This window comes from Mustela lutreola, chromosome 16 (genome assembly GCF_030435805.1).
Source record: "Mustela lutreola isolate mMusLut2 chromosome 16, mMusLut2.pri, whole genome shotgun sequence".
NCBI lineage: Eukaryota > Metazoa > Chordata > Mammalia > Carnivora > Mustelidae > Mustela > Mustela lutreola.
In genome coordinates this window covers 13,594,717-13,620,974 of record NC_081305.1, presented here as the reverse complement: position 1 = coordinate 13,620,974, position 26,258 = coordinate 13,594,717, and the positions used below count along the sequence as shown (strand labels likewise).

General features: G+C 42.3%; 1 protein-coding gene across 2 annotated transcripts in view; it reads left to right on the top strand.

The window, feature by feature from the left end:
- PHLPP2 (PH domain and leucine rich repeat protein phosphatase 2) overlaps positions 1-20,830 on the top strand; it is a 74,004-nt gene extending 53,174 nt beyond the window's left edge. For both annotated transcript variants that reach the window (XM_059152031.1, XM_059152030.1), the window contains 9 exons: positions 2,981-3,076; positions 4,874-5,029; positions 7,560-7,760; positions 11,171-11,333; positions 11,549-11,679; positions 12,305-12,415; positions 13,216-13,410; positions 15,281-15,512; positions 18,316-20,830. In XM_059152031.1, the coding sequence (XP_059008014.1) occupies positions 2,981-3,076; positions 4,874-5,029; positions 7,560-7,760; positions 11,171-11,333; positions 11,549-11,679; positions 12,305-12,415; positions 13,216-13,410; positions 15,281-15,512; positions 18,316-19,470 (2,440 nt within the window). In that variant the 3' untranslated portion in view covers positions 19,471-20,830. The remainder of the gene's footprint in view (positions 1-2,980; positions 3,077-4,873; positions 5,030-7,559; positions 7,761-11,170; positions 11,334-11,548; positions 11,680-12,304; positions 12,416-13,215; positions 13,411-15,280; positions 15,513-18,315) is intronic.
- The last annotated feature ends 5,428 nt before the right edge of the window (positions 20,831-26,258 follow it).

Here is a 26,258-nt window from a genome sequence, read left to right as displayed (position 1 = left end):
CAATGATATTTTATTGATGGGCAAGAACAAATATAAAGGTATGCTTCCTTCCCTTCATTTTTAATACTGTTGGGCATTCAGGATTCAGTGGTTGAGTTTTATGGTCTGGTGGAGAGTTTGACAACCAAACAGAGAATTACAGGGTAGCTTCTTAAATGCTGTGATCATGGAGTGATAGAGCAGGCAGAAGGTGGACGGGGTCCTGTATGGTTAGTGTCAAAGATTAAATGAGATACTAAATGCAGAAGGTTTGTATGATGCCTGGCACAAAATATCTTTCAGGAAATAGTAACTCTTAGAGCCAGGTTTCTTTTTGTTGTTACTTTGTTACTATTATTATTAAGCTGTTGTTCTAGATTCCTTTCCATCCCCTTCTTTCTGTTATATCTTCTCAGCAAAACCACAGCATGGGTCAATACTAAGATTTACCTTCTCCTCCGGGCTTGATCATCGCTAAAGAAAATCATACGGACATCACTGTAAAGTCACAGTTTCCAACCTCAGCTGGAGCTGATCAGTCTTTTCTCTTGTCGGGTCCTTCCAGTGTCCTGGGCATCTGCTCCACATGGCTTGGCTTCCCTCCGCTGCTCTGCCTCCCTTCTCCTGTGCTCCAGAGCTTAGCTCCTCACTGGATTGGGAAAATCGAGATCATCTTAGGCCGTCTCCCTCAGCTTCCTCTCACCTTGCTTGAAGGCATGTAGATTGACATCCATTCTCCACTTCTTTCCTCTGTTAGGGTCCAGGCCGGCCTCTTGGGCTGGACCAGCAGCTGCTCCCCTGCTCCACACCTGGCTCTGTGAGACCACTTCCCCCCGCCCTCGTGTGTGGTCGTGGTCTTCCCTCTTCTCCATCCACTCACACTCACACCTTGTCTGTCTTAAAAAACACAGCTACTTGCAGCCCCTCTAGGTCTTACCTAATTCTTCACATTCCCTTTTTGTCCAAATTTCTCAGTAAGTATGTTCATTTGTTGGCTCAGTTTCCTCGGTTCCCATTCGTTTATTCCGTCACAGCTTGCTTTCAGCCTTCTCATATGGAACTGCTTTATGTCAACACTGTCATTCCTGCTCTCTTTTCTTCAAGCATGCTTTTTCCTCAGCTGGCTAATACAACCAGATTTTTTTCATACGGCTTCGACCCCTCCTGTCTCCTGCGCACTCTTCTTCCTCAGCCAGCCTTTTACAGGTTCCTTATTGGCTCTGCCTTTGCCTGCTACGTTCTCATGCGACAGAGTCTCATTTACTCCATGAGTTCAGCTACACTTGGTGTCAACATCACCTAGATTGCCTATCCGGCCCCTTCCAGCCTCAGACCCATGTGTCCAGTTGCGCATTAGGGATTTTTGACCTGCCTGTCTACAAGTACTTCACACATGTGCCAAGTGAAACTCCTTATTCATTCCTCCAACCCTAGCTTAGCTTGTTGTCTTATGTCTGCTTCAGCTTTTGGGATTATCATAAGATAGTCCTATCAGATGGACACCACTTGCAACTTATATTTCCAACCTCTTTTGGAGCCTACCAGTCCTTTCTCGGGATATGATTTTTATCCCTAGATGAAAAGCCTGAAAATAATTTTTTATTCTTCTGCTCTACTCCCATGTCTAATTCATCTCCCAGTTGCTTTGATTTTTGTCTCTTAGATATTTCTGGAATCCCTCCCCTCCTTTCCTTTTGTCTTACCACCCACTTGGGCCCATACCATGTCTTGTCTGGAAATCTGTAGCAGCTTCCTTTTACTAAAAAAAAGCACCTCAGCCAGACCTCTGAGTAGCCACAGGGTGAGCTCTTGAAGGTACAACACGGACTGTGTCTTCCTACTGCTTACAGACCCGTCAGTGATCCTCCTGTCCCTGCAGGATAAAGTCACAATCTTCTAGACATGATTTACATCTCTCCAGCTTGTTTCCTCCCCCTTGGCTCCATATTTGCTGCTGGCCTCACCAGACTGCCGATTATTCCTCACATACACCATGCCCTTTCTTTTCTTCTTGCTGCTCTACCGCATGTTGTCACCTCTTGCTTAGTATGACTTTGTCATCTTGGGTCAGTGTACAACATTCTTGGGACGCCTGGGTGGCTCAGTTGATTAAGCAGCTGCCTTTAGCTCGGGTCATCATCCCGGCGTCATGGGATCGAGTCCCGCATCGGGCTCCTTGTTCCTCAGGGAGCCTGCTTCTCCCTCTGACTCTGCCTGCCACTCTGTCTGCCTGTGCTTGCTCTCACTCGCTCTCTCTCTGACAAATAAATAAATAAAATCTTTAAAAAAAAAAAAAGTACAACATTCTTTTGGTTCTAACCCAGATGTCATGTGTGTTGGGGGAGCTGGCCCTAATCCACGTCGGGCAGAGTGCTCCCTTCGCTTGGCTGTTGTAGCAGTATCTGCTTCTTCCTGCCTCATGATGTGATCTGTCCATCAGTAGATTCTTTGAGCCTTTGCAAATCTAAGTATCATCTGAACCTTGAATTCCTTGTGCTGACTATCTGCTGGGTGGCCTGGACTCACGTTGTAAATGACTTGAAGCTTCTGCCACCACTTACCTTCTGTCCCCACTTCCTCACCTGTGTATTCACTTGGTTCATTTTCTCTACAGTTTTCCTTCTCTTCTCCTCCAGTCATTTATTACCTGTGCAAATCCTACTCATCTTTGAAAGTTTGTTTAGAATGCCACTGATTTCATTGTCTTACCTTCACCCATCTCTCTACTCTGTGCTTTCCTTGGTGCTCGGAGCCTCGGTGTCTTCTTTGAGCAGGTAGCATAATTGATGGAATATAATACATGTTCATGTGTTTGTCTCTCTCTTCCTATCAACAGCATTCATTGAGCACCTTCCATATTCCAGGTGGCGTGCTAGGGATGCTTTGGGGAGAGTGCTTCTGCCCTCAAGGCACTCACAGGCTGGTCAACAGATATATTACAGACTAGTGAAATGAGTTCCACTTGTCGTCTTCAGCGATGCCTTTTAATTATTTTCTGTAGAAACCTGCTAGAGTGTGTCCCTGACTGGGCCTGTGAAGCAAAGAAGATGGAAATATTAGATGTGAGCTATAATCTTCTGACAGAGGTTCCCTTGAGGTACGTGTGTTTGTATGCATCTGTAATTCTTTTCCTAGGTTTGGGTTGCCCCCCCCTTCTTTTTTCAAGATTTTATTTATTTATTTGAGAGAGAGACAGAACGGGAGGGGCAGAGGGAGAAGCAGATTCCCCAAGCAGTGTACTTGACTTGGGACTCCGTCCCAGGACCCTGGGATCACAACCAGAGCCAAAGTCAGACACTTAATCGACTGAGCCACCCAGATGCCCCTTGGGTTGCCTTTCAAAGGTTTTTCATTCTTTTTTTTGTTGTTGTTGTTAAATATTGAGTACTTGCTGAGTGCAGGGCAGTGTGAAGTGTGGTAAGGAATACAGTGATGGCTAATGCCCAGTGTTGGCCTGCATGGAACTGGTAAGTGGATAGTTGGGGTGGCTTGTGCACAGATAACTGTGATAAAATGTAACAGGAGTTATTGGCATAGATCAGGGACTTGATTATGGTAATAGATCATTTGTATTGGATAAGTTATTAGGAGCTGAGTAATATTCTAAGAATCTCAATTTTATTATCTTATTAATCCTTTAACCACGTTATTACATAGACACTTATTCTCATCTCACAAATGAGGGAATAAGGGCCTGTAGCGGTTCGGTAGCTTGCCCAAGGTCACACTTGACGAGGAAATGATGGGAGCTGACATTTGAGTGTAGTTGTTCTTAATCTGAAGCCCTCACTCTTCATCATTATGCTGTATGAATCAAATGTTTTAGAAATTCACAACTTTCAATGGTTAGAGAATGCTTCATGAGAGATTTGCATATTCAGGAAGACTTTTTACAACATGGTAAGATTTCTGTATGTGGAGGGGGAAAAGAGGAGATACTGGGAATGAGGGAATGGAATATTCAGAAGCACTGAGGTGTAAAATATGTAGTTGTACCTAGTGGAGTCTTTAAAATAAACTAGAGGCTTGCAGCATAGTAGGTGTGAACGCAGCCTTTGGAATCAGACCTTAGTTCTAGTCCCGACGATACGATTTCCCACATTCAGTGTGAGATCTTTGGGAAATCGAAGTCCCTTAACCCTTCTGAACTTAATAGTTAAATTGGCTTGGCACATTTTAAACTCTAAATAAGTAGTAGTTTTTGTTATAATAAATGTTTTTATTTATTACATTCAGTTACAGTTGACCTTTGAACAGTGTGGAGGTTATGGGTCCTGGACCCCGCTTAGTTGAAAATCCACATGTAACTTTTGACTCCCCACCCCCCCAAAAATCAGAGCCTACTGTTGACCAGAAGCCTTACTGATCACATAAACAGTTGTGTTTTGTGTGTTATATGTATCTTATACTCTATTCTTAAAGTAAGCTAGAGAAAACCTCGTTCAAGAAAATCATGAGGAATAGAAAATACATTTACAGTACTATGTTGCCTTTATTAAAAAAAAATCTGCACATAAATGGACCTATGCAATTCAAATCCATGTTGTTCAAGAATAAACTGTGTGTTAATAAACTCATTGAATTTTGGTGCTGTCTAGACTTAAAATATGAATCAATTTATTCTAGAAATTGCTTTTGTTTGTTTGTTTAGATCTGTGTTGTTTGCTTTCATTAAGTCACCTTTTTCCAAAATGACCTTAAAATGACTTGCTGGTGGGTGGTGGGTAAGCATATGCTTGTGGCCGTCCTTTTGGCTCAGGTGCTTGCCAGTGAGGAGACTGTCTAGAATAGACATCTATTAGTTTACTGATTTCAGGGAGATGGCCAACAGTATACTCAGAAACTGTGATTTAAGAAAGATTTTTCATTTGTTTCTTTGTACTGTTGCCCTTAGAATCCTTAGTAGCTTGAGTCTCAGAAAGCTAATGGTGGGGCACAACCAGGTGCAGAGCCTCCCGGTGCTGGCGGAGCACATCCCTTTGGAGGCGCTGGATATTCAGCATAACCTGCTCACCAGGCTGCCAGATACGCTCTTCTCCAAGGCCTTAAAGTAAGTGCCACAGCGTTTATTGAAAAGAGAGTCATCAATACAAACAGTATTGAATTGTCATTGGCGTGACCTTTGGAACTCTATTTACAGTGTTTGCCGTGTGGTCCAACTATAGGTGGGGATTGACTTATATGAGTAATTTATAGGAAATGAAACATGGCATGTATTCTTTAACTCAGGAGTTGAAATAACCATCAAATGGTGAAGAAGTTTTAGTGTTGCAAACAATTTCAGGCAGCTTGGGAAATTTCAAACAGGCTTTCATCTCCGAAAATGAATACATTTATGACCTCTTAAAGAAAAATTACAGCATTCTGATAAAGCTTTCTTGGGCAATTTTCAGCTTTTGCATGTGGGAGAAAAGAACATATCAGTAAAGTTAATTTAGTTTTTGCTTCTTGCTTTACCAAGCTATCATCAAGTTATATTCTTAATGTGCAGTGCTTTTTTACTACCTACTTTGAAAACTGTGCATTTAAAGGTAACTTTGTTCCAAAAGGTGTTTTTTTGTGTTTTCATTGTAAATTAACAAGTAGATAGTGTGTTTTCCTATTACTTCCTGCAATCAGGTTTATTTTATGCATATGTTACCATTAAGTGAAAACTCGTTTTAATTATAGTCTTCTGCTCTATTGTCTTCAGTTCAGAGATCGAGAAAACAGAGATGAGCATTAGTTATTTAACATAAAGCTATAGGATACATATGAAAAGCATTTAGCTCACAAGTGTCTGGCTTACTCTTTGGCAGTTTATGTATTTCTAAATGTATAATATACTTGTTTGGATTTTCGTCAAAAAAAATCTTTGGAAATTCTATAAAATATTTGAGGGCATTTTCTTTTAGGAAAGCTTATATGGGATTTTACTTCAGTAACATTTAACTTGTTAATTAATAAATATTTGTTAGTAATGCATAACACTGCATTTAGCTCTTTTTTTTTTTTAAGATTTTGTTTATTTATTTGACACATAGAGATCACAAGTAGGCAGAGAGGCAGGTGGTGGAGTTGGCGGGGAAGCAGGCTCCCCGCCAAGCAGAGAACCTGATGTGGGGCTCGATCCCAGGACCCTGAGATCGTGACCTGAGCCGAAGGCAGAAGCTTTAACCCACTGAGCAGGCTCCGTGCCCAGCATAAGCCCATCATAGGGCTTGATCTCACAACCCTGAGATCATGACTTGAGCTAAAATCAAGAGTTGGATGCTTACCTTGACTTGAATCACCCTCTTTTTTTTTTTTTTTTTAAGATTTTATTATGAAGGAATTTCTGTACCCAATGTGGGGATTAAACCCACAACCCCAATATCAAAGGTCAGATGCTTAACTGACTGAGCCACCCAGGTGCTCTCTTTGTTGTTGCTGTTGTGATTGTTGTTGTTGTTCAAGTTTTTATTGTTAAGCAATCTCTACACCTAACATGGATCTTGAACCCACAGCCCCAGGATCAAGAATCGCACATGCCACAGCCAGCTGGGCGCCCCACTGCATTTAGTTCTTTTTTTTTTTTTTTTCCTCCCCGTTGCATTTAGTTCTAATGACAGTCTGAATAAAATTAGTTTACAACCTTAGAATCTGTAGTAAGGAAGCTACTTAGTAGCTATAGCAAACTGTCAATGATATTAATTTAATACTAACTCTGCACAGAGCATTTTCGGGACATATAAAGACATACACATATTAACAGTACCCTCAACAGCTAAAAAGCTAATTAGGGATGTGAATCACATAATATGAAGAAGACTTAACACACAACAAGGTTAACAATAATAGCTGTCTTTTATTAAGCATGTTCTGTATATATCAAACACCATGCTAGGCAAATTTTTTAAAAAATCATACCATATGTTATCTGTTAGATTGGTGGAGATTAAAATGAATTATGATACTCAGTGATGACAAAGGATTGAGCAAACTGACTTTCTTATATCCTTCTTGTGGAAGGTATAACTTGATAAAGCTTTTCTGGAGCTCAGTTTGACAGTGCATATATCCCAAATCTTAAAGGTGAATGTATCTTTTGACCCTATAAATTCTGCTTCTGGGAATATAGCCTAAAGAAATAATTAGATAAGGACACAAAGTTGCTCATTATGATGTCTATAATTGCAAATAGGTGCCAACAGCCTATAAGCCCATCATTAGGGGACTGTCAGGGAATTTTCTAAATAAATACGATCCTATTAAAATCAGACCAAAACTTCCCTGAAGGGTGTCTTCACCATTGATAAATTTGTAAACATGAGATTCAACAACACCTTTTCTGTGGACAACAGACAGTAAAAGATGAAACTAGGTTAGAATCAGGCCACTGCGGAAGCCTGGGAACATAAGCAAACCTAAATTCTTTACTCTCTGCTTGGCTTGCTTGAGTTGAATAAAAGGAACTTTGGTTCAGTGGATAGAATCAATTAGAAAAAAACCCTGGAGGAATTGACTTGTGTCAGAAGTTTGGGAGCAGTGTCTCGCGGTGAGATCGGATGACGGTAACAAATAGCCTTAAAGGAAACGGGGATTTCTGTGTGTTGTGTCAGTCTCAGATACTTGAATGCATCTGCAAACAGTCTGGAATCTTTGCCATCTGCTGGCGCTGGAGAGGAGAGTCTGAGTGCTCTGCAGCTGCTCTATCTGACCAACAACCTCCTGACAGACCAGTGTGTGCCTGTTCTGGTGGGCCACCCGCACCTGCGGATCCTGCATCTTGCCAACAACCAGCTACAGACCTTTCCTGCAAGGTGAGCAAGTGTACCCGCTGGTCATTTCAGACACTTAGGGTGAAATCTGGATTTGCCAGTCTACCTTAGAGTTATCGTACTGGAGGCTCTTGCTTTGTGTTGAGCAACTTTCTGGTGCTGTGTTTCCACTAGTTGAATGAGAAAATCTGTATCCAGTTGTTAAATATCAGTAACTAGAGAAGTTGTAGATAAAATGTATTTAATTCTTTGTTCTAAGTACTTAATAATGGTCTCAGAATTTTCAACCTTTAAAAGTACTGGCCTAAGAAATATATTCTGAAAACAATGTTTTCTTTTCCCTTGTCAGCTCTGTTTTATAATATATTGTTGAGTCCATTAATTTATTCTTTATATATATATAATATATTATATGTATATTATATATTAGTATATCTACTTTATGTCAAGTTCTCCATAAGTACTGGGAAACAGTGGTTAGGTAACAGTCTCTGTCATCATTACAGTAACTTACTGTCAAGCTGGGGACACAGACAAGTAATGGGCAGTTGCAGTACACTGTAACAAATGCAGGATGTCAAGATTACACACAGGTAGCTTGCTGCACTGGACGGTGCCTGGGCATGGGGTTGCCCTCCAGGAGGAAGAGATGAATAGTAGTTAGCCAGACTCTACCCACAAGGAAACATAACAGAGCTATTTAATGCTGTTAAAGTTTTAAACAGTATCAGTAGAGAAATCAATATTTTCCAAAATATATTTGATTAAAAGATTTTGGAAAATTTGATGCCAGAAGAATCTATACCATGAAAGTCGTCATTAAAGAAATGATGTTTTCTTTTTTTTTTTTTTAAGAGTTTATTTATTTGACAGAGAGATCACAAGTAGGCAGAGAGGCAGGCAGAGAGAGAGGGGGAAGCAGGCTCCCCTCTGAGCAGAAAGCCTGACGTGGGGCTCAATCCCAGGACCCTGAGATCATGACCCAGGCCAAAGGCAGAGGCTCAACCCATTGAAACACCCAGGTGCCCCCAAAACTATGTTTTCAAAAATGAAGCCAATAGGGAAATGATGTTTGATATAATTTGAATGAAATTATATGTATCATATAAAATTATGTTTGCTGTAATTTGAAATTATGTTTGATATAATTTGAAAACCAAACTATTTATTTTGATACTCTAATTTTATTTTATAGATTTTTCTTAGAAATGTGATAAACTTGGGGTGCCTGGGTGGCTCAGTCATTAATGGTCTGCCTTCAGCTCGGGTAATGATCCCAGGGTCCTGGGATTGAGCCCCACACTGGGCTCCCTGCCAAGCAGGGAGCATTTCCCTCTCCCACTCCCCCTGCTTGTGTTCCCTCTCTCGCTGTGTCTCTGTCAAATAAATAAATAAAATCCTTTTTAAAAAGAGAGAGAGAAATGTGATAAACTTCAAAAAACTCATAGAGATCATAGTTTTTGTGAATGTTTATGAAATGAGGTATTTGCAGCTTATGAAAGACAAATAGGGTGAACTTGATGGCTTCCTAAAAGAATTTGAACAATGGCTTTTTAAGTGAAGGCAGAAACTTGGGGCACCTGGGTGGCTCAGTCGGTTGAGCATCTTCCTTCAGCTCGGTCATGATCTTGGGGTCCTAGGATCAAGCCTTACATCCCCTGAGCAGGGAGTCTGGTTCTCTCTCTCTCAAATAAATAAAATCTTAAAAAAAAAAGTGAAGGCAGAATCTTAATTTCAGCATGTGAGAGGTCTCTTGAAATCCTATCAGATTAATTCCATTGGCCTCAGATACGTTCCTGTAAAGTGGAAACAACAGACCATTGACAAGTCATACTGGTTTTTTGAAGCTTTTGGGAGATAGCGGATGGAATGCTCTGAAGCTGATGAATTCCTCTTAATCTGATGACATTCTTATTGGACGCATTAAAAGCAGACTGATACAGAACTTAAAATACCTCAAAGATTACGAAAATAGGTTAGAAGATAAAAAGTAATAGGAGATTACACAAAATTAGAGTATTCTGAATACAGATAATAAAACTAAATGGAATTTAGGAGCAGTATGTTAAAGAAAATGTTCTATACTGAATCATAAACCCACTAACAAGTCATCTCCTGAGCAGTGTTTAATTACACAGGCGTAGTCCAAATCTTCTGTTTCTTTTGGACTGCTTTTTCAGAATCTAATGTAGCTCTGGGTGCCCAGTAAGAGGCTGGCTGAAATAGGAATGCTACATTATTACTTAAAAATTAGATCTAAGCAGGGAGTAGTATAAAAGTAAAGCATGAGATTTGGACAGGAGAACATTTTTAAAATGTTAATTTGTTAATTTTAAAATGTTAAATTGTTAAGTTAAAAAAAACAAATTATTAAACATATATAACATTTTTTACTTTGAAAAATATAGTTTACTGCATTAAAAAAGACAAGAAAGAATACCCTCCACCAGACTGTTACGAGAGATTATCTCTGGTAGTAGGATTAAAAGATTTTTTTTCTGTTTATCTCTACTTTTCAGTTTTTTTTCAATGAGTATGTATTACTATTATAGTAGGAAAGAAAACAATTTGAATTTACTGAGCTTATTCGAAAGTATCTATGAATTTTCTAGCAATAGAAATTATTTATGATACATGGAAAGGGCAGGAGATAAATTTTATGTAAAACAAATATGCAAATGAAAATTCTGCATATGCATCTCATTTAGCAGAAACAGTAATTTCGGATTGGTGATATTATTGTTTTATTTATTTTATAAACTTCCTCTTCACATTATAGGACTTTATTTTTATAATTTTTTAATTAATTATAAATAGAACAGTTTGTAATAATTTAGGTAAAGGTGTTAGGCTGTCTGAAGATACTTTGCTTGCTGTGTAAAAGCTTTGCTTAGGCCCGCAGAACAGTGAGTCACTCACATCATAGTCCTTGGCACGTCGGGGCGTGCAGAGCAAGCCCTCCTGAGATGTCTACTGAAGGTGGATTATGTGACGCACAGCTAGCTATAGAGACTTAGCCCTGAAAGGAATCTTAGCGATGATTTAGTACAACTTGTTCATTTCATTGCTGAGGATGCCCGCTGACATTAGATTGTGTGGTATTTTGCAGCTAGCTAGTTAGCAAAAGCCAAGCTAGTCCCATGGTAATCCACTCACCACAGGCCAGCGCGGATTCAGCCTCTTCCCTGTAGTCAGATAACAGAAAGATGTTCATACCCACCAGATCCAAGAGCTGTAAGAGAAGCAAGGGAAGCTTCCAGCCTTGGAACCCAGTGAGAGACAGAGAGGCTGAGATCTGGGGAGCAGTCACCTTGGGGAGCTGTTCCCTTTGCTGGCGTCTGGCTGTTTCATTCTGAGCGGCTCTCTGGCAGCGGACCAGGCCGCCACTGTCACACTGGCTTGGTGGCTGCCCCCTGTGAATGCAGTGTGCTATGTGGTTGTTTCTTTTTCAGCAAACTAAATAAATTGGAGCAGTTGGAAGAACTGAACCTAAGTGGCAACAAGCTTAAAACCATTCCCACGACCATAGCCAACTGCAAAAGGCTTCACACCCTTGTGGCGCACTCCAACAACATCAGTATTTTCCCAGAGATACTGCAGTTGCCTCAGATCCAGGTACTTTTCTGTGACGGAGCGGTGTCCTGCTGGGGAAACGGCAGGTCACTCTCTTCTCGTAGAGGAGAAGAAAGTGGCAGTTTGGGATCACAACAAATTTAATCGATTCCTGGGAAGAAATTATTTCCTTTGAGGGTATGGTAGGGGACTTTTAGGGATCTAAGAATTCACTGTCTGTGATGTATTTTCTCTTGATTTCCCCATTTTCCTCTCAGTTTGTAGACCTAAGTTGCAATGACTTGACAGAAATCCTGATTCCCGAGGCTCTGCCTGCTACTTTACAAGACCTTGACCTGACTGGAAATACAAATCTGGTTCTGGAACACAAGACGCTGGACACATTTAGGTAGGAAAAATTTTGAAACTGAATCCACATGTGCTTTTAATTCCGTCAGCCATGCCGGTGATCTCCTGTAGAGGTCTGTAGGGATCTTGATTCATTAAAGGAAATAAAATGAATTAGGCCATAGAGCCCCTCTGTTCTTTTACTTAATTCAGTTATGGATAGATATTCTATCCAGTAGACAGCCCATTTATATCGGAACTCAGCGTCATGGGTACTGCTCAGCCACACGCTGAATATCTGTACATAGACATTTTAGGTTTGGATTACACTGCATTACATCATCTAAGAGGTGATGCAACCTCACTCATTGTACCAAGCCTTCATTGTATCAGAATATTTAAGTAGACAGTTGGCTAAGGCTTGGAAATCTTTGGATGTGCTTGGTTTTTCATTGAAATGAACAGTACCAATTGCCACAAAATTTGGCCCCTATATCTTCCTCCAACCCTTTTTCTTTCTCCTCCTCCTTAGCCCATGGGTCTGCGCACTACTTTCCTCGTTCTCTCTGGAGATGAGTCTTGTCTGTCAGCAAATGATTTTATAAAAACACATGTTCTTTGGGGATAGTTTTTGTGAAACACAGATGCCTATGTGGTCTCATCTTCCCTTCGTGCACTTTCCACAGCCATATCACCACCTTGAAAATTGACCAGAAACCTTTGCCAACCACCGATGCTACACTTACATCAACCTTCTGGAGCCATGGACTGGCTGAGATGGCAGGGCAGAGAAATAAGTGAGTATCTTGGCCATGGGGAAAAATTAAAAAGGCAGCCCCTGACATCTGATTTGGGGCTGAAAGCTGGGCCAAGTTGATTCCTGTGGGACATAAACACATCCTCGAATGCCAGCAGGAGAGAAGATCCCTCGGAGAGCACGGTGCAGTGAGACAAAACCAAGATGAATGCACAGTCCACAAAATACTAAACATCCCCTCTCACGGCTAAAACGGTGATCGCTACTTTCTCCTCACGCTAATCTTTCCGTATAGATCAGATTCACTGAGATACCCAGCCGTAGAACAACCCCACTTTCCGACAGCACCTAATCTTGGCTCACTTCATCAGCCCTTTCCCAAAATGACCCAACGAAAGCCCAAACCCTCTTGTGGCTTTTTTCTAGTACGCCCTTACCTGTTCACCCCAGAGTTCTGTGGTGGGCATTGTCCCTTGCTGTGAGGCGTAAGAAGCCTAGTTTGCTCCGCTGTAGTTGTGCTCCTGGGGGTCTCTGGCTGAAGGATGTTGACCACACTGGTTCTTAATCACAACTAAAGGAAAACGTTGACTCTTCCCAGCCTTCGGCAGCACCGCAAAGCGAGTATGTACTGCCCATGAGTGTGGCTGAATTCCCCCGTTTCTTAGGACATCAGCTCTTTCAGGTGCTACTAATTACCTCATACTTTTTTCACATGTAGATTAGAATTTGCTACTGTTTTTTCCACCCGTAGTTCATACTTTTCAAAGAAGGCTACCTGGAGAAGATTCCTTTTTACCATAACTTGCTTTGATGGTTGTTTTTCTCCTGTTTGTGTTACAGGCTGTGTGTCTCTGCCCTGGCTGTGGATAACTTTGCAGAGGGGGTGGGCGCGGTATACGGCATGTTTGACGGGGACCGGAACGAGGAGCTCCCTCGCCTGCTCCAGTGTACCATGGCGGACGTGCTTTTGGAAGAAGTGCAGCAGTCAACAAATGACACGGTGTTCATGGCTAACACCTTCTTGGTATCTCACAGGTAAGCAGGTGGGTTGAATAATCCCTAACTCGGTTCCACTTTTGGAACGTAAATCTCACTAAGCCAGAAGGGCAGGGTCTAAATTTATAGGTACAGGATCAAGATCTCACTTTGATCCTTCTGCTACGACTGTTCTCTGGACCAGCGTGGAGAAATGTGGAGCCTTTGGTCCTTTATTTATTTATTTAGAGATTTTTATTTGAGAGAAAGAGTGCGAGCATGGGGAGGGGCAGAGAGAGATGAAGAAGCAGATTCCCTCTTGAGTGTGAAGCCACACACAACGTGGGGTTCCATCCCTGGACTGTGAGATCACAACCTGACCTGAGGCTGATGCTTTTCTGACTGAGCCACCCAGGAGCCTGAGGACATTGGTCCTTTGAAGAGCCTGGGGAGCCATTTGTTTTCCCTGTTGAACCCAGAGGCTGCTGAGGATCTGGAAAATCCAGAAATCGTGTGTAGAAGATTGATTGTGTATTAGTGCATTTATACATTGGGTGGTGTGTAAGCTTTTGTAAGATTCTTCACAGACTCAGTGACCTACAAAAAGTTAATAAGCACTGATCAGATTTGTGTGTTTAGAATACTTCTTGTTGGGGATTTACCAGTTAATCAGCCACTTAAGGGCAAAAACTATATAACCAAACTATTGAAAATCTCTTAGTAGCTAATATAGCCTCATGTACATTAGGTGGGCTGTGGAAAGGCCGTGCACAAATGAAAGGTTATAACCTTGTATCATCCAGGTTGAGATGGAATAGCCTGGAGCCCAAGCTGGTATTACCTCTCATTATAACACAAAGCAAAGACATTGGGAAAGGAGTCTATTTTTCAGTAATGGACTTGAGCTAGGAACTTGGCAAAAGAAAGAGTTTGGGAAAGAGAACTCGGTTTATGAAGCACCCCCAAGAGCCAGGCAGAAGACCAGTCTCTCTTTCTCCTACCATATCTTTAACTTTCCAAACAAGCCAAAGAAATGGGTATTTGCTCAGAAAAATTTCTCAGAGAAATATCTTGCTATGGATCTGCAGTGAGCAAATGGCAAAGCTGGAGTTTGCAACTGGATCTTTCTCAAAGTATCTGCTCTGTGCTTAGCATCGTGTGCCAGGTGCGAGGGGATGGATGCCGTGTGTACGGGACATAGCGGAGGGAGAGTGTTGTGGTCCTTCTTTGGAGGACCTCACAGCCTAAGTGAGTGGTTCTCAAAGTGGTGTGCTAGGAGCAGCACCCTCAGCACCACTAGGAACTTGTTAGAACAGCAGATTACTGGGCCAGCTCCTTGCCCACTGCATCAGAAACTCTGGGGCGGGAGCCCAGTCATCTGTTCTAATGAGCCCGCTGCCAGGTGACTTCTGATGGGCTGAAGTTGAAAGTGACAGAATGAGGGGCGCCTGGGTGGCTCAGTGGGTTAAGCCGCTGCCTTCGGCTCAGGTCATGATCTCAGGGTCCTGGGATCGAATCCCGCATCGGGCTCTCTGCTCAGCAGGGAGCCTGCTTCCCTCTCTCTCTCTGCCTGCCTCTCCATCTACTTGTGATTTCTCTCTGTCAAATAAATACATAAAATCTTTGGGGGGAAAAAAAAAGTGACCGAATGAAAAAACAGTCTATGACCAGACACAAGCAGAAGCTGTAGACAAAGATGTAGCTTCACCAGCTCCCCCACCCTCAGCCTGTTTGTAAAATCTCTTTTCTCAGTCAGCTGTGCGTGGAAGTCGTGTCCTGTAGCTAAGAGTCTGCCTTCAGGTGAACACCGGGTAGCTGGCTCTTAGTCATGCGGCAGAGAAACGAGGAACACGTGGACACAAAGGACTGCTTCTTGCTTTGACAACTTCATTTTCTTTCATTCTTTTTTTTTTTTTTTTCTCCTCAATAGGAAATTGGGAATGGCCGGCCAGAAGCTGGGCTCCTCCGCTCTCCTTTGTTACATCCGCCCCGACACTGCCGACCCAACAAGTAGTTTCAGCCTGACTGTAGCCAACGTTGGCACGTGCCAAGCGGTCCTGTGCCGCAGTGGGAAGCCAGTGCCCCTCTCGAAAGTCTTCAGCCTGGAGCAGGACCCAGAGGAGGCTCAAAGGGTGAAGGACCAGAAAGCCATCATAACAGAGGTGAATCTCACTCTCTACCAGTTGCTTCTGCTTTCCAAATCTACTGAACGCTGTTCTGCATACAGGCAGTGAAGGTCCATTTTCTTCCCATCAAGTCTGGTAAATTGTATCCAATCCAGATAATAGTACTAGAAGATCTAATGAATAGTTAATGACTAACAAAAAGAAAAGGCAGATTAGAAATGAAAAATCCTAATTTGTGATCCTTCAGCTGATAGCTAGCACATAAACTGAATGCAGATGTCTCCCTTGGTTAATTTCCAACTCCTCTGGTTTGTTATTCCAAATAGAAGAAGAAAAAATTCTGCGGTTTAACATCAGTGTTCTGAAGTGCAAAGTCTTAAGATATTTTTACTGTTTATATTGTGTCCAGCTTAGTGTGCTCTGGTGGTTTGGTTTTGCTTTTTAATAATGAAGCATCAGTATCTCTACTGTTTTATAGCTTGTCTCCTTTTCTAGTAATTAGCATCACATTTTTGCTTTCAAAGAGACTTTAGTAATTGCATGAGAACACTGTTTACTGCAAAAGTGGAATTCTGCTCAGATGCTTTGCCCATTTTTAATTGTTTCTTTGTTGTTAAGTTTTGTGTATTTTGTGTATTTTGTGTATTGTGTATTTTGGGGTACAAGTCCTTATCAGCATGTGTTTTGCACATACTTTCTCCCAGTCTGTGTCTGTCTTTTCAGTCTTTTTTTTTTTTTTTTTTAATTTACTTGACATAGGCAGAGATCACAAGTAGGCAGAGCAGCAGGCAGAGAGAGAGGAGAAAGCAGGCTCCCTGCTGAGCAGAGCCCAATGTAGAGCTCGATCCCAGGACCCTGAGATCATCACCTGAGTGAAGGCAGAGGCTTTCCCACTGAGCCACCCAGGCGCTCCTCTTTTCACTCTTTTTTTTTTTTTTTTTTTTTTAAAGATTTTACTCATTTATTTGACAGAGAGAGATCACAAGTAGGCAGAGAAGCAGGCAGAGAGAGAGGAGGAAGCAGGCTCCCCGCTGAGCAGAGAGCCCGATATGGGGCTCGATCCCAGGACCCTGAGATCATGACCCGAGCCGAAGGCAGCGGCTTAACCCACTGAGCCACCCAGGCGCCCCCTCTTTTCACTCTTTTAATGGTGGTGTTTGCAAAAGCAGAAGTTTTAGTACGAATTTTTTTTAATTTTAAAAAATTTTTTTCTTAAGTAGGCTCCACACCCAATGTGGAGCTTGAACTCATGACCCTAAGATCAAGAGTCAAATGCTCTACTGAATGAGCCAACCAGGCATATCCCAAGAAGTTTTTAGTTGGGAATGAAGTCCTACTTACCTTTTTTTCTTCCATGGGTTCATGCTTCTGGTGTTTACAAATTCATTGCCAAACTCAAGGTCACCTAGATTTTCTTCTGTGTTATCTTCTAGAAGTTTCATGTTTTAATCTAGGTGGGTCTGGTTTTAGTTAATTTCTATGACAGATGTAAGCTTAGTGTCTAGAGTCCTTTCTGCTTTTTGCATGCGGATGCCCAGCTGTTGCGGCCGTATTCATTGACCAGAAAGTCCTTTCTCCATTGAAGTGCCTTTACTCCTTCGGCAGCGATCAACGGACCATATTTGTGTGGGTCCATTTCTGGGCTGTCTGTTCTGTCAGAATTCTGTGTAAGGATTACCCAGAGGAGATTCCACCCGAGGAACACAAAACCATAAAAATGGCCCTTACAGTGTGCATTGATATTAAGGAGATTCTGGTAGACCAAGGCATTAGTCTCAGGAAGGTCTTTCAGTCAAAACAAAGGAAAGATAAAAGATAACTTTGTGTTTGAATAATCTCTTTTCCCAGGATTTAGATAATGTTTTGGTTTTTCTTGGGGCGCCAGAGGCAGGCAGGAATTATTTTTAAACCACAGGCATTTATTGTTTGCTAAGCACTTGACTCTTGTTTTATTTACTTTTCACAATAATCCCCATGAAAGAAGTGCTTTTATTTCCATTTTACAGATGAGGAAAATAAAATGTAGAGTTTGTGACAGATTCTGGTAAATGAGACAGCCAAGATTTTTACCCAGAGAATGACCACAGCTCTGAAACAAATATATTGATGACTTTTTAGAGGTTTTGTTTGATTTTATCTTAAAAATAAATCAGTACAAAGTATTTGGCAGATGACCATTCCCAACCAGCAAAAGAGGATTATTCTTTTTCCTCTAAGTTTAGAATTCTATCCATTGTGACTTGATCTGCTATTCATTCCGGGTACAGCCCTTACAGATGAGGTAAATTATGCCATGGAATTCAGACTTGACTTTTCTAGGCTAAATAGCTTTAGAGGTCATTTAATGCTTGCACTACAAAGATTCTCCTAGCTGTTTAATATCTAACTGAATCTTTTCTGTCCCAGCTGTGTCTTTAATGTGAAACCATTTTTAGTGACCCACCTCTGTGAGGATACTGGTGATGGAGGGTTAATACCAGCCCTGCTTATTGTTTTCCTGACAGATGTTTCTCTGTTTAAGGACATGCTGAGGCCTGCACTTCTATGAGAGCCAGTATCTTTTGAAAAGGAGGTGCTAAATTTTTCACCACTTAATTTTAATTGGTTTTAACTCCAGTCCTGTGACCTATTTGGTATAATAATCACATGATACTTTGTCCTTTAAGAATTCTGTACATTCATTTTTGTAAGTCCACTTAAATTATAGAGATCTGAGGAAAAACCATACCTGTCTGTTCTCTTTTACTATAGAGCACTAGGCATTGTGATCTAGAAAGATAAGAAATTGTGTATCGTCGTTGCTTGTTACTCAGAATTTTGCATTCTGCTTGTCTCCTAGGACAACAAAGTGAACGGGGTAACCTGCTGTACCCGGATGCTGGGCTGTACATACCTCTACCCTTGGATCCTCCCTAAACCCCACATATCTGCCACTCCACTTACCATTCAAGATGAGTTGCTGATTCTGGGAAACAAAGCATTGTGGGAACACCTGTCATACACAGAAGCTGTCGACGCAGTACGCCATGTACAGGACCCATTAGCAGCTGCCAAGAAGCTGTGCACGTTAGCCCAGAGCTATGGTTGTCAGGACAATGTGGGGGCGATGGTGGTTTATTTGAACATTGGAGAGGAAGGGTGCACGTGTGAAATGAATGGGCTCACTCTCCCAGGTCCTGTGGGATTTGCTTCAACCACTGTCCTCAAGGACCCCCCCAAGCCAACCACTCCTTCCTCCAGCAGTGGCATTGCCTCTGAGTTCGGCAGCGAGATGTCCACCTCAGAGGTGAGCAGCGAGGTGGGGTCCACCGCTTCTGACGAACACAACACTGTCGGGCTGGATGCTGGCTTGCTTCCAAGGCCGGAGAGGCGCTGCAGCCTCCACCCAACACCCACCTCCGCGCTCTTTCAGCGCCAGCCTTCTTGTGCGACTTTCTCAAGTAACCAGTCTGACAATGGCCTGGACAGTGATGACGACCAGCCTGTCGAAGGTGTCATAACAAATGGCAGCAAAGTAGAAGTCGAAGTAGATATCCACTGCTGTCGGGGAAGGGATCTCGAGAACTCTCCCACTCTGAGAGAGAATTCTCCTACCCCGTGTCCTGAGGAACATGCTAGAGGATCGTTTTTTGGGATCCGAAGACAGAACAGTGTGAATAGTGGCATACTTGTGCCAGGGAGCAAGGACAGGATGGAGTTACAGAAGTCCCCCTCCACTTCCTGTCTGTACGGAAAGAAACTCTCGAATGGCTCTATCGTGCCCCTAGAAGATAGCCTGAACCTCATTGAAGTGGCCACAGAAGCACCCAAGAAGAAGACTGGCTACTTCGCTGCCCCGACTCAGCTGGAGCCGGAGGATCAGTTTGTTGTACCTCGTGACCTGGAGGAAGAAGTCAAAGAGCAAATGAAGCAACACCAGGAAAGCAGACCCGAGCCTGAGCCCCACGAAGAGGATCGGACCGAGCTCCCGGAGGAGTTTGACACGGCCCTGTAACCCTCCCCCGGGAGCCGGAGCGTTGGGCAAGGCTGCGCCCTGTCAGGGTAGGGATCCTACCGGAGGCACGGTGCTTTTGCTTTCCTAAACCGTAGCCGAGGGGGTAGAACTTGGAGCCAAACGTGGTAAGAGCTATCAGGGTCCTGCTCCGGGATAAGCTAATAAACACCATCAGTGTTAAGTTTCACATTTAACCTGCATTGGAATTCCCAGAGTTACTGGGAAGAAAGCCAGTGTGGTTCTGTATCAGTCCTACCACCTGCCATTAACCCTTTCTCTCCTAGGATAATTTGAGAATTTGCCTGCCTGGGCAGGAAAGGGACTTTTTCTGTGGAGGAAATAACTGAAGATTGATTCTCTTTACTAATTGCTGCTGATGGATCTCTGTGACAGAGAAATCACCTTATATCTCAGCCTAACTGATGGGATGTGATGTGACTAGTCACATGGCTTTTCATTCTTCTCTACGAGAATACAGCCTTTCGAAATGATGTTTATTGGAAATGTAGAACCAATCAAACCGATAATTTATGTATGTAATGTAATGAGAGCACTTTTCATTGACTGTGAACTTTTTATTTTTGAATCTGCACTCGAGCCAATCTTCTTAGAGGCAGCCCGGCACCTTTGTCTGTAGACAGAATGATCATCAGGTGTTGGAGCATTCTGTGAGGGTACCAGGAAGGGCCCTGGGCAGTCTTCGAACTGTTGGAGGGCAGCCTGGGAAAGCTCCTGGGAAACTTGGGGGAGTAGGATCTTCGGGCATGAAGATCGGGAAGGAAGGAGAATTAAGGCTGCTTCCCCGTCAGTCAGAAAAAGAGATCTAATTCCTTGACACGTGTTGACACCTGCCAGGAATTGCCCAGGAGATCACAAGAGAAGTATTTGGGGACTGGCCTCTTCCCACAACGTGTGATGGAGTTGGCAGCCAGCCTCCTCACATGTAGGGCCAAGGCCGATGCTGCTTGCCTCCAGGTAACCTTGAGTGTAGCAGGTGACTCTACACAGACTGAGGCTGAATGAGAGCAGACGGGTGGACGGAGCTCATGGGTTAGACATGGTCCCTCTCTCACTCTAGAGCAGAGAGATCGTTTCCTAAAGTGTCAGAAATGAGTTCACATCTTTAATGATGAACAGAGTACGCTTCTGAAAACTGCTTATCCACCTCACATGGTTTCGGAGTACGAGGCTCAATTAATAGGAGGAGGAAGGAGGACTTAGTTAGAAAAATCCTAAGCTTACAGAAAACCTGGTTGACTGTATTTTTGCACATTCCACATAACCCTAGCAAATAGCAGTTCCTTCCATATTTCTGTTCTATTGCCTTTTCCATTAGAAGACTTACTTAGGAAACTAATTCCTACTTTACTGTATTTTTGCACATTCCACATAACCCTAGCAAATAGCAGTTCCTTCCATATTTCTGTTCTATTGCCTTTTCCATTAGAAGACTTACTTAGGAAACTAATTCCTACTTTACTGTATTTTTGCACATTCCACATAACCCTAGCAAATAGCAGTTCCTTCCATATTTCTGTTCTATTGCCTTTTCCATTAGAAGACTTACTTAGGAAACTAATTCCTACTTATTCCTATAAAATTTTGACATTGCTTGATTTCACCCGATGGGGAATGTGCTTTGAATTTTTAGAATACTTTAACAATTAAAAAGATAATAGTGCGGAACCATGAATTTGCTTTATGAGAAACAAAATGTTAAAGATAGGGTTGAGATATATATAGATCTGGTTGTCCATCTATTTATATCTTTGAGGGAGTTTTTGAAGTTTTTGTTAAAGCAATAGTAGAAAACCAGGTGACCTGTCCACAAATGGTTATGTGTCCTCATCTTCTCAGAGGCCCCACATCCGTGTGTGTGTGTGTGTGTGTGTGTGTGAGTGGGGTTCACTCTTGGGGGGTTCTATACCACGCCAGTGGCTTTCTGAAATTCAACCCCTCAAGAATCCGAGTTTTAGTCCCCATATTGTCAGGAAAATCTTGACTTCTCTGTATCAAACTACTGGTCAGCTACTAAAAAGTTTCAGAACTCAGGGCTTAATTTGAAGTAGGGAAAATAATGATTCATGCAAAGTTTAGATGCTATTAGAAAAGGGGGAATGAATTGTGTGTTGCTGCCCTATTTTTATATGGGGAAATGGTGGGGGGGAGATGAAGGAGAAATGAAAATGAAGAAAAAGCCCAAAATAATAGTGGTGGGTGACGTGAAACGTCTTGCTACCCGGACAGCAGAATCTTTGAGTTATAAAACACTGATGCTGTCTGTCTGCAGAAGAAAGTTACTTTGGGAATATACCACTTTCACAGTATAGCTTCTTAAAAATAGTTCTTTATCTCTGTGAGCCCTTTTCTTATCTTTGTTTCCCGCCCTACTTATTGGAACCACCATGAAACCCAGTTCGGAAATGACTTTACCCAAAGTAAATGTATTTACTTTTTCATCAGAAGAACTCTAAAATTTCATATGTTCTTTTTACATGGTTGATTCATTTTCAGGAAACACTAGGTTGCATTGAAAACCTTTCATACAGGCTTTCATATCATTAGTACCAAACTACTCTTTTCTGTGACTTCCTTTCATTCATTTCCCTCTATAATTGCTCTGTATTAAAATAGAGGGTAAGAAGGCCATAGTCCGTTACCAAAAATTGATTACAGAATTCTTGACCTATGAGGTCATTTATCATCGTGTGATCTGATTAGGTTGTCACATGGTGAAATCCAGGAATCTGTCTCCAGGTGAATGTAATCTACTGCCCAGGACTTTACCCAGAGGATGTTTTCCCCAGGTGGGCAGAGTACCACTGATCTCTAGCCCGGAGATTCTGGCCTCTGGGTGATTCTCAGGTCTCTGTGTGTACCTCCCATTTAATAGAGAACTGTAAGAGGATTTGTGAAAGGGTATCACTCCTGCTTCTGGGAGCAGTTCAGGAGTCCCATGGAAGAAAGAAAAATCCATGAGTCTTGGCAGCCATGGTATTCTTATTTTTATCCTAATGGGTTGGAAATTCATTTTTTGAACATTTGAATGCCACTGTGTCATTACGAGTCTACCGTAGAGTCATTGAGTTGGCACTCCTCATGCAAGTGAGGGCGTTATTATACTACTGTAGAGTGTCTGTGTGCAATAAGCTGATGAATTAATTCCTTGGTGTACGGAAGAGCCAACACAAGAGCTTGGTAATCACTGGGTGCTATTACAGTTGTTTGTAGCGAGTGCTATTTTCCGGGAGACAGAGCTGGTTAGGCGTATCTACTGAATCTCAAACATTGCTCTTCTTCCCACGTAGACCTTCAGCAAAAGCAGGTACTTGGAAGCCACAGGCTCACCTTCTCTATCTACTCAATAATTATTAATGAAGAGACCTCCATAAGGGAGCATTTGGCTGTTACCGATAAATGTACCAATTATTAAATAATTAGCCTCCAAGCCATTCAGTGATGCCTGCAGCATCACTAGAGAACTGTGTCGCGTCACTTTTTACTTCCCTCCGGGCGGGGCCTTTTCAGACTCCCCCAGTCATGGAGGCGAGTTCATCTTTCTCTCCAGTTAGTGACTTTTGCCCCGGAGTTGGGCAAGCACTTCCTAGATTGAGAAAAGCAGCTACAAGAAATCCTGCTATTTCCTTCATTTGGTGATCATTCAGTCACACAGAAGCTCCTTGTATTCTGAATTTCACGCACTTCTCCCAGATGCTCTAGGGTTTTCTCTCACTGTTGCCAGTGGATGTCATCCAGACAGTGAGTTCATATCTTATGGTTTTGTGCAATCATTTGTTGTATTGTAGTCCTAAGACTCATTATAGTGTATTTTTGATATTTTTGAAATGTGTTAAATTTTTTAATTCAATAATATGAGCCAGAGCATGTTGCAGCAAATCTATTGTTTGTAAAAAATAACAATAACAGTAATAATAAATAAAATAAAATGGAATATCTTTTTCATGGCTTTGTTTTAAAATGGAATACCTGTTATTTTATAAATACTTTATTTTGGCATGAAACTGTAATTTTCTCTAACTTGTATATAGAATTAGTTTCTTAACCAAAAGCATCTTTAGGATTTTTCTTGCCCCCCCCCCATTTATTTATTTATTTATTTACTGCTTTAGAAGAAGATAACAAATGAAACCACATTCCGTGACACTATGGAGCAACAAGTTAAGGCAAGAATAAATATTTTCGCTCACCTCTTAAGCTGAAACAGCAATAAAGATTTTTTTATGTTAAGAAACATATTCTGACTTGACTTATATGTTTAAATAAATCCCAAAGACCGGAAACAGTCCTTATTTGCATGCGGGCTGTTAGCTGACTAGAAGAATCCCAGTTATCGGTAACTGATAGCTCCCAAATCACAGAGCTGGTGATGACACAGAAGGGCCAGTTGGATAACCTAGCCGTCGCGTTTGTCCTAAGGTGAGGGTTTAGTGTCAGAACCTTAGCTGTAGGAGTGCGCTTTGACTCACAAAATACTTAAAATCCAGTTCAGCCTCTAAATTATCTCCTCACCACCCTCCCTCCCACTGGTTGTCCTCCATAATCTCTGGACTTCCAAGCAAAATTACGTTTCTCTAATAAAAGCAAGTTGAAGTCATTTTGCAGGTTTCCTCCTCATCTGGCAGAATGGACATTTTTTTTTTTTTTAAAGATTATTTGACAGAAATCACAAGTAGTCGGAGAGGCAGGCAGAGAGAGAGAGAATGAGAGGGAAGCAGGCTCCCTGCTGAGCAGAGAGCCCGATGCGGGACTCGATCCCAGGACCTTGAGATCATGACCTGAGCCGAAGGCAGCGGCTTAACCCACTGAGCCACCCAGGTGCCCCAGAATGAACATTTTAAAACCCTGGTGTGTCAGCTGTTCATTGAGCACCTTCAGCATGCAGGGTTCAGGGCCACCATCTGTATGCTGTAGTGCCTCAGCTCTCTGAGACACTCCCCTCCCTACTCCATGGAGAAGTCCACAACAGAAGTCAAGTCCTCTGAATGTGTTCTCTGCTTCCTGTGTCAGCCACTGGTACAAACAAGAGTGCATTAGTCTCTCAGAACATGTTCTGAATGTATTGGGTAAGTTTTGTCTGTACTACCTAAAAGATTTGACTAGGGCCACCTGGGTGGCTCAGTAGGTGGTGAGGCAACCACCTCTTGATTTCGGCTCAGATGGTGATCTCAGGGTCATGAGATCAAGCCCCACATCAGGCTCCACGCTGGGTATGGAATCTACTTAAGATTCTCCCTCCCGCTCTTAAAAAGATTTGACATTAGGCAAGTTAAATCACCTAAGACTCTTTTCCTCACCTGCTAAAAATGGAAATAACCCATCTCTCCCAGCAGTAACTTAGGAGCTTGAACGAGACCGTGCAAATGCTGCCTTAGCCCAGGACCAGGCCTGGCCTATGATGGACAGTCAACAAAACATCAGCCGTCAGGTAAGCCACTTAAACCTTCTCGAACCTTCATCTCCTCATCTGTAGCAAGTGAACAATGAACCCTGACTTGCCTATCAGACAAGCGGTAGTAAATAAGGCTGGGTTGGCTCCAGCCTTTGGACATGATGAAACTGCACAGGTTGGAAAGTTATGATTGCAGTGACGGATGGACTCCGATCCCTCAGCAGGAGGGAACTCTCCGGAGCAGTAGCGAAGCCGCCCGGGGCACAGTGCTGGGGTCTAGATAGGCCAGAGTCCCCGTTTTATCAAGAGTAAGACCCAGACATGGGTAAAACTCTCACAGGGACATGTCTCGGGGAAGAACACTAGGTTTGGGGGGCAGGGCGGGAATCTTCTGGGGGGTGTGTGAGGAAGGAGCGAGTTCTTTTGACTTTTGCTCCTGTTAAACATCCTACCAGCTGGCGAAAACGGGGCTCTGGCCATGGCCTCAAGGCTGAGGGTGATGGGGAAGCAACTTTCTGTGGCACCGCGTTTGTACGTTAACCTAAGAATGTGGATGCTCGGCTGATTATTTTCCTCCAAGCTTTACTTCTACATAGAATGAGAATGAGGTATTTTCGCATTTCTGTATGAGGTTTAGTTTTGACCTTTCAGCTTGGATCGGTTCTACAAGAAGTAACTGTTGAAGGGACTTGAGAGAAGAGGAAAAGGAGTATGTTCCAGGGAGGACAGCAGCTGGAAAGGGGAGGAGGAAAAAGAAGCTTCTCCCAACAGCCATTTTGGTATATGTGGAAGGAGGCTCATGTTTGCTGGTTTCTTACTCAGTAGAAATTAAAGAATCGGAAATTGATGTCAGAATTGCATTGTGGAAACGAATTGTTTTTAGAAGTGTACTAAAGATTTCATTTATAAATAGCTTAACCTCATTTATAGTATGAAAGTAAAACTGTGATGTTACAGAAAAAAAGGACTAGCTGTTGAGAAGCAAGAGGGCAATTAGGGAAAAACTTCATGATAAGGGCATGTGTATTTCGAGGTGTGTCTGACATGAACTGAAAGTCTTAGGCCGGTCGTAAAGTATAAGAACAGCCATAAAACTTGAGATTAAAATAACTGAAAACTTTATTTTTAATATTCAGTGTTAATGATCTATATTACGTTATGAAAACAGTCCAGGGCCATGAGAGATGACAAGCTGCCTTTGAAGGCCTACTCTGGAGAGCTCTATCAGGGAAGGCAGAAAAGGGGAAGCCTCCAAAAAACCCTCCTAGTCTAGTAAAATTAACAGTTCAGTTGAATCAGTTGAATAACGCTTTGAAGAAGTTCATAAATTTTATTTCTCTCTGGAAAGGCTTGTATTTAAGAAAATTATAATATATTT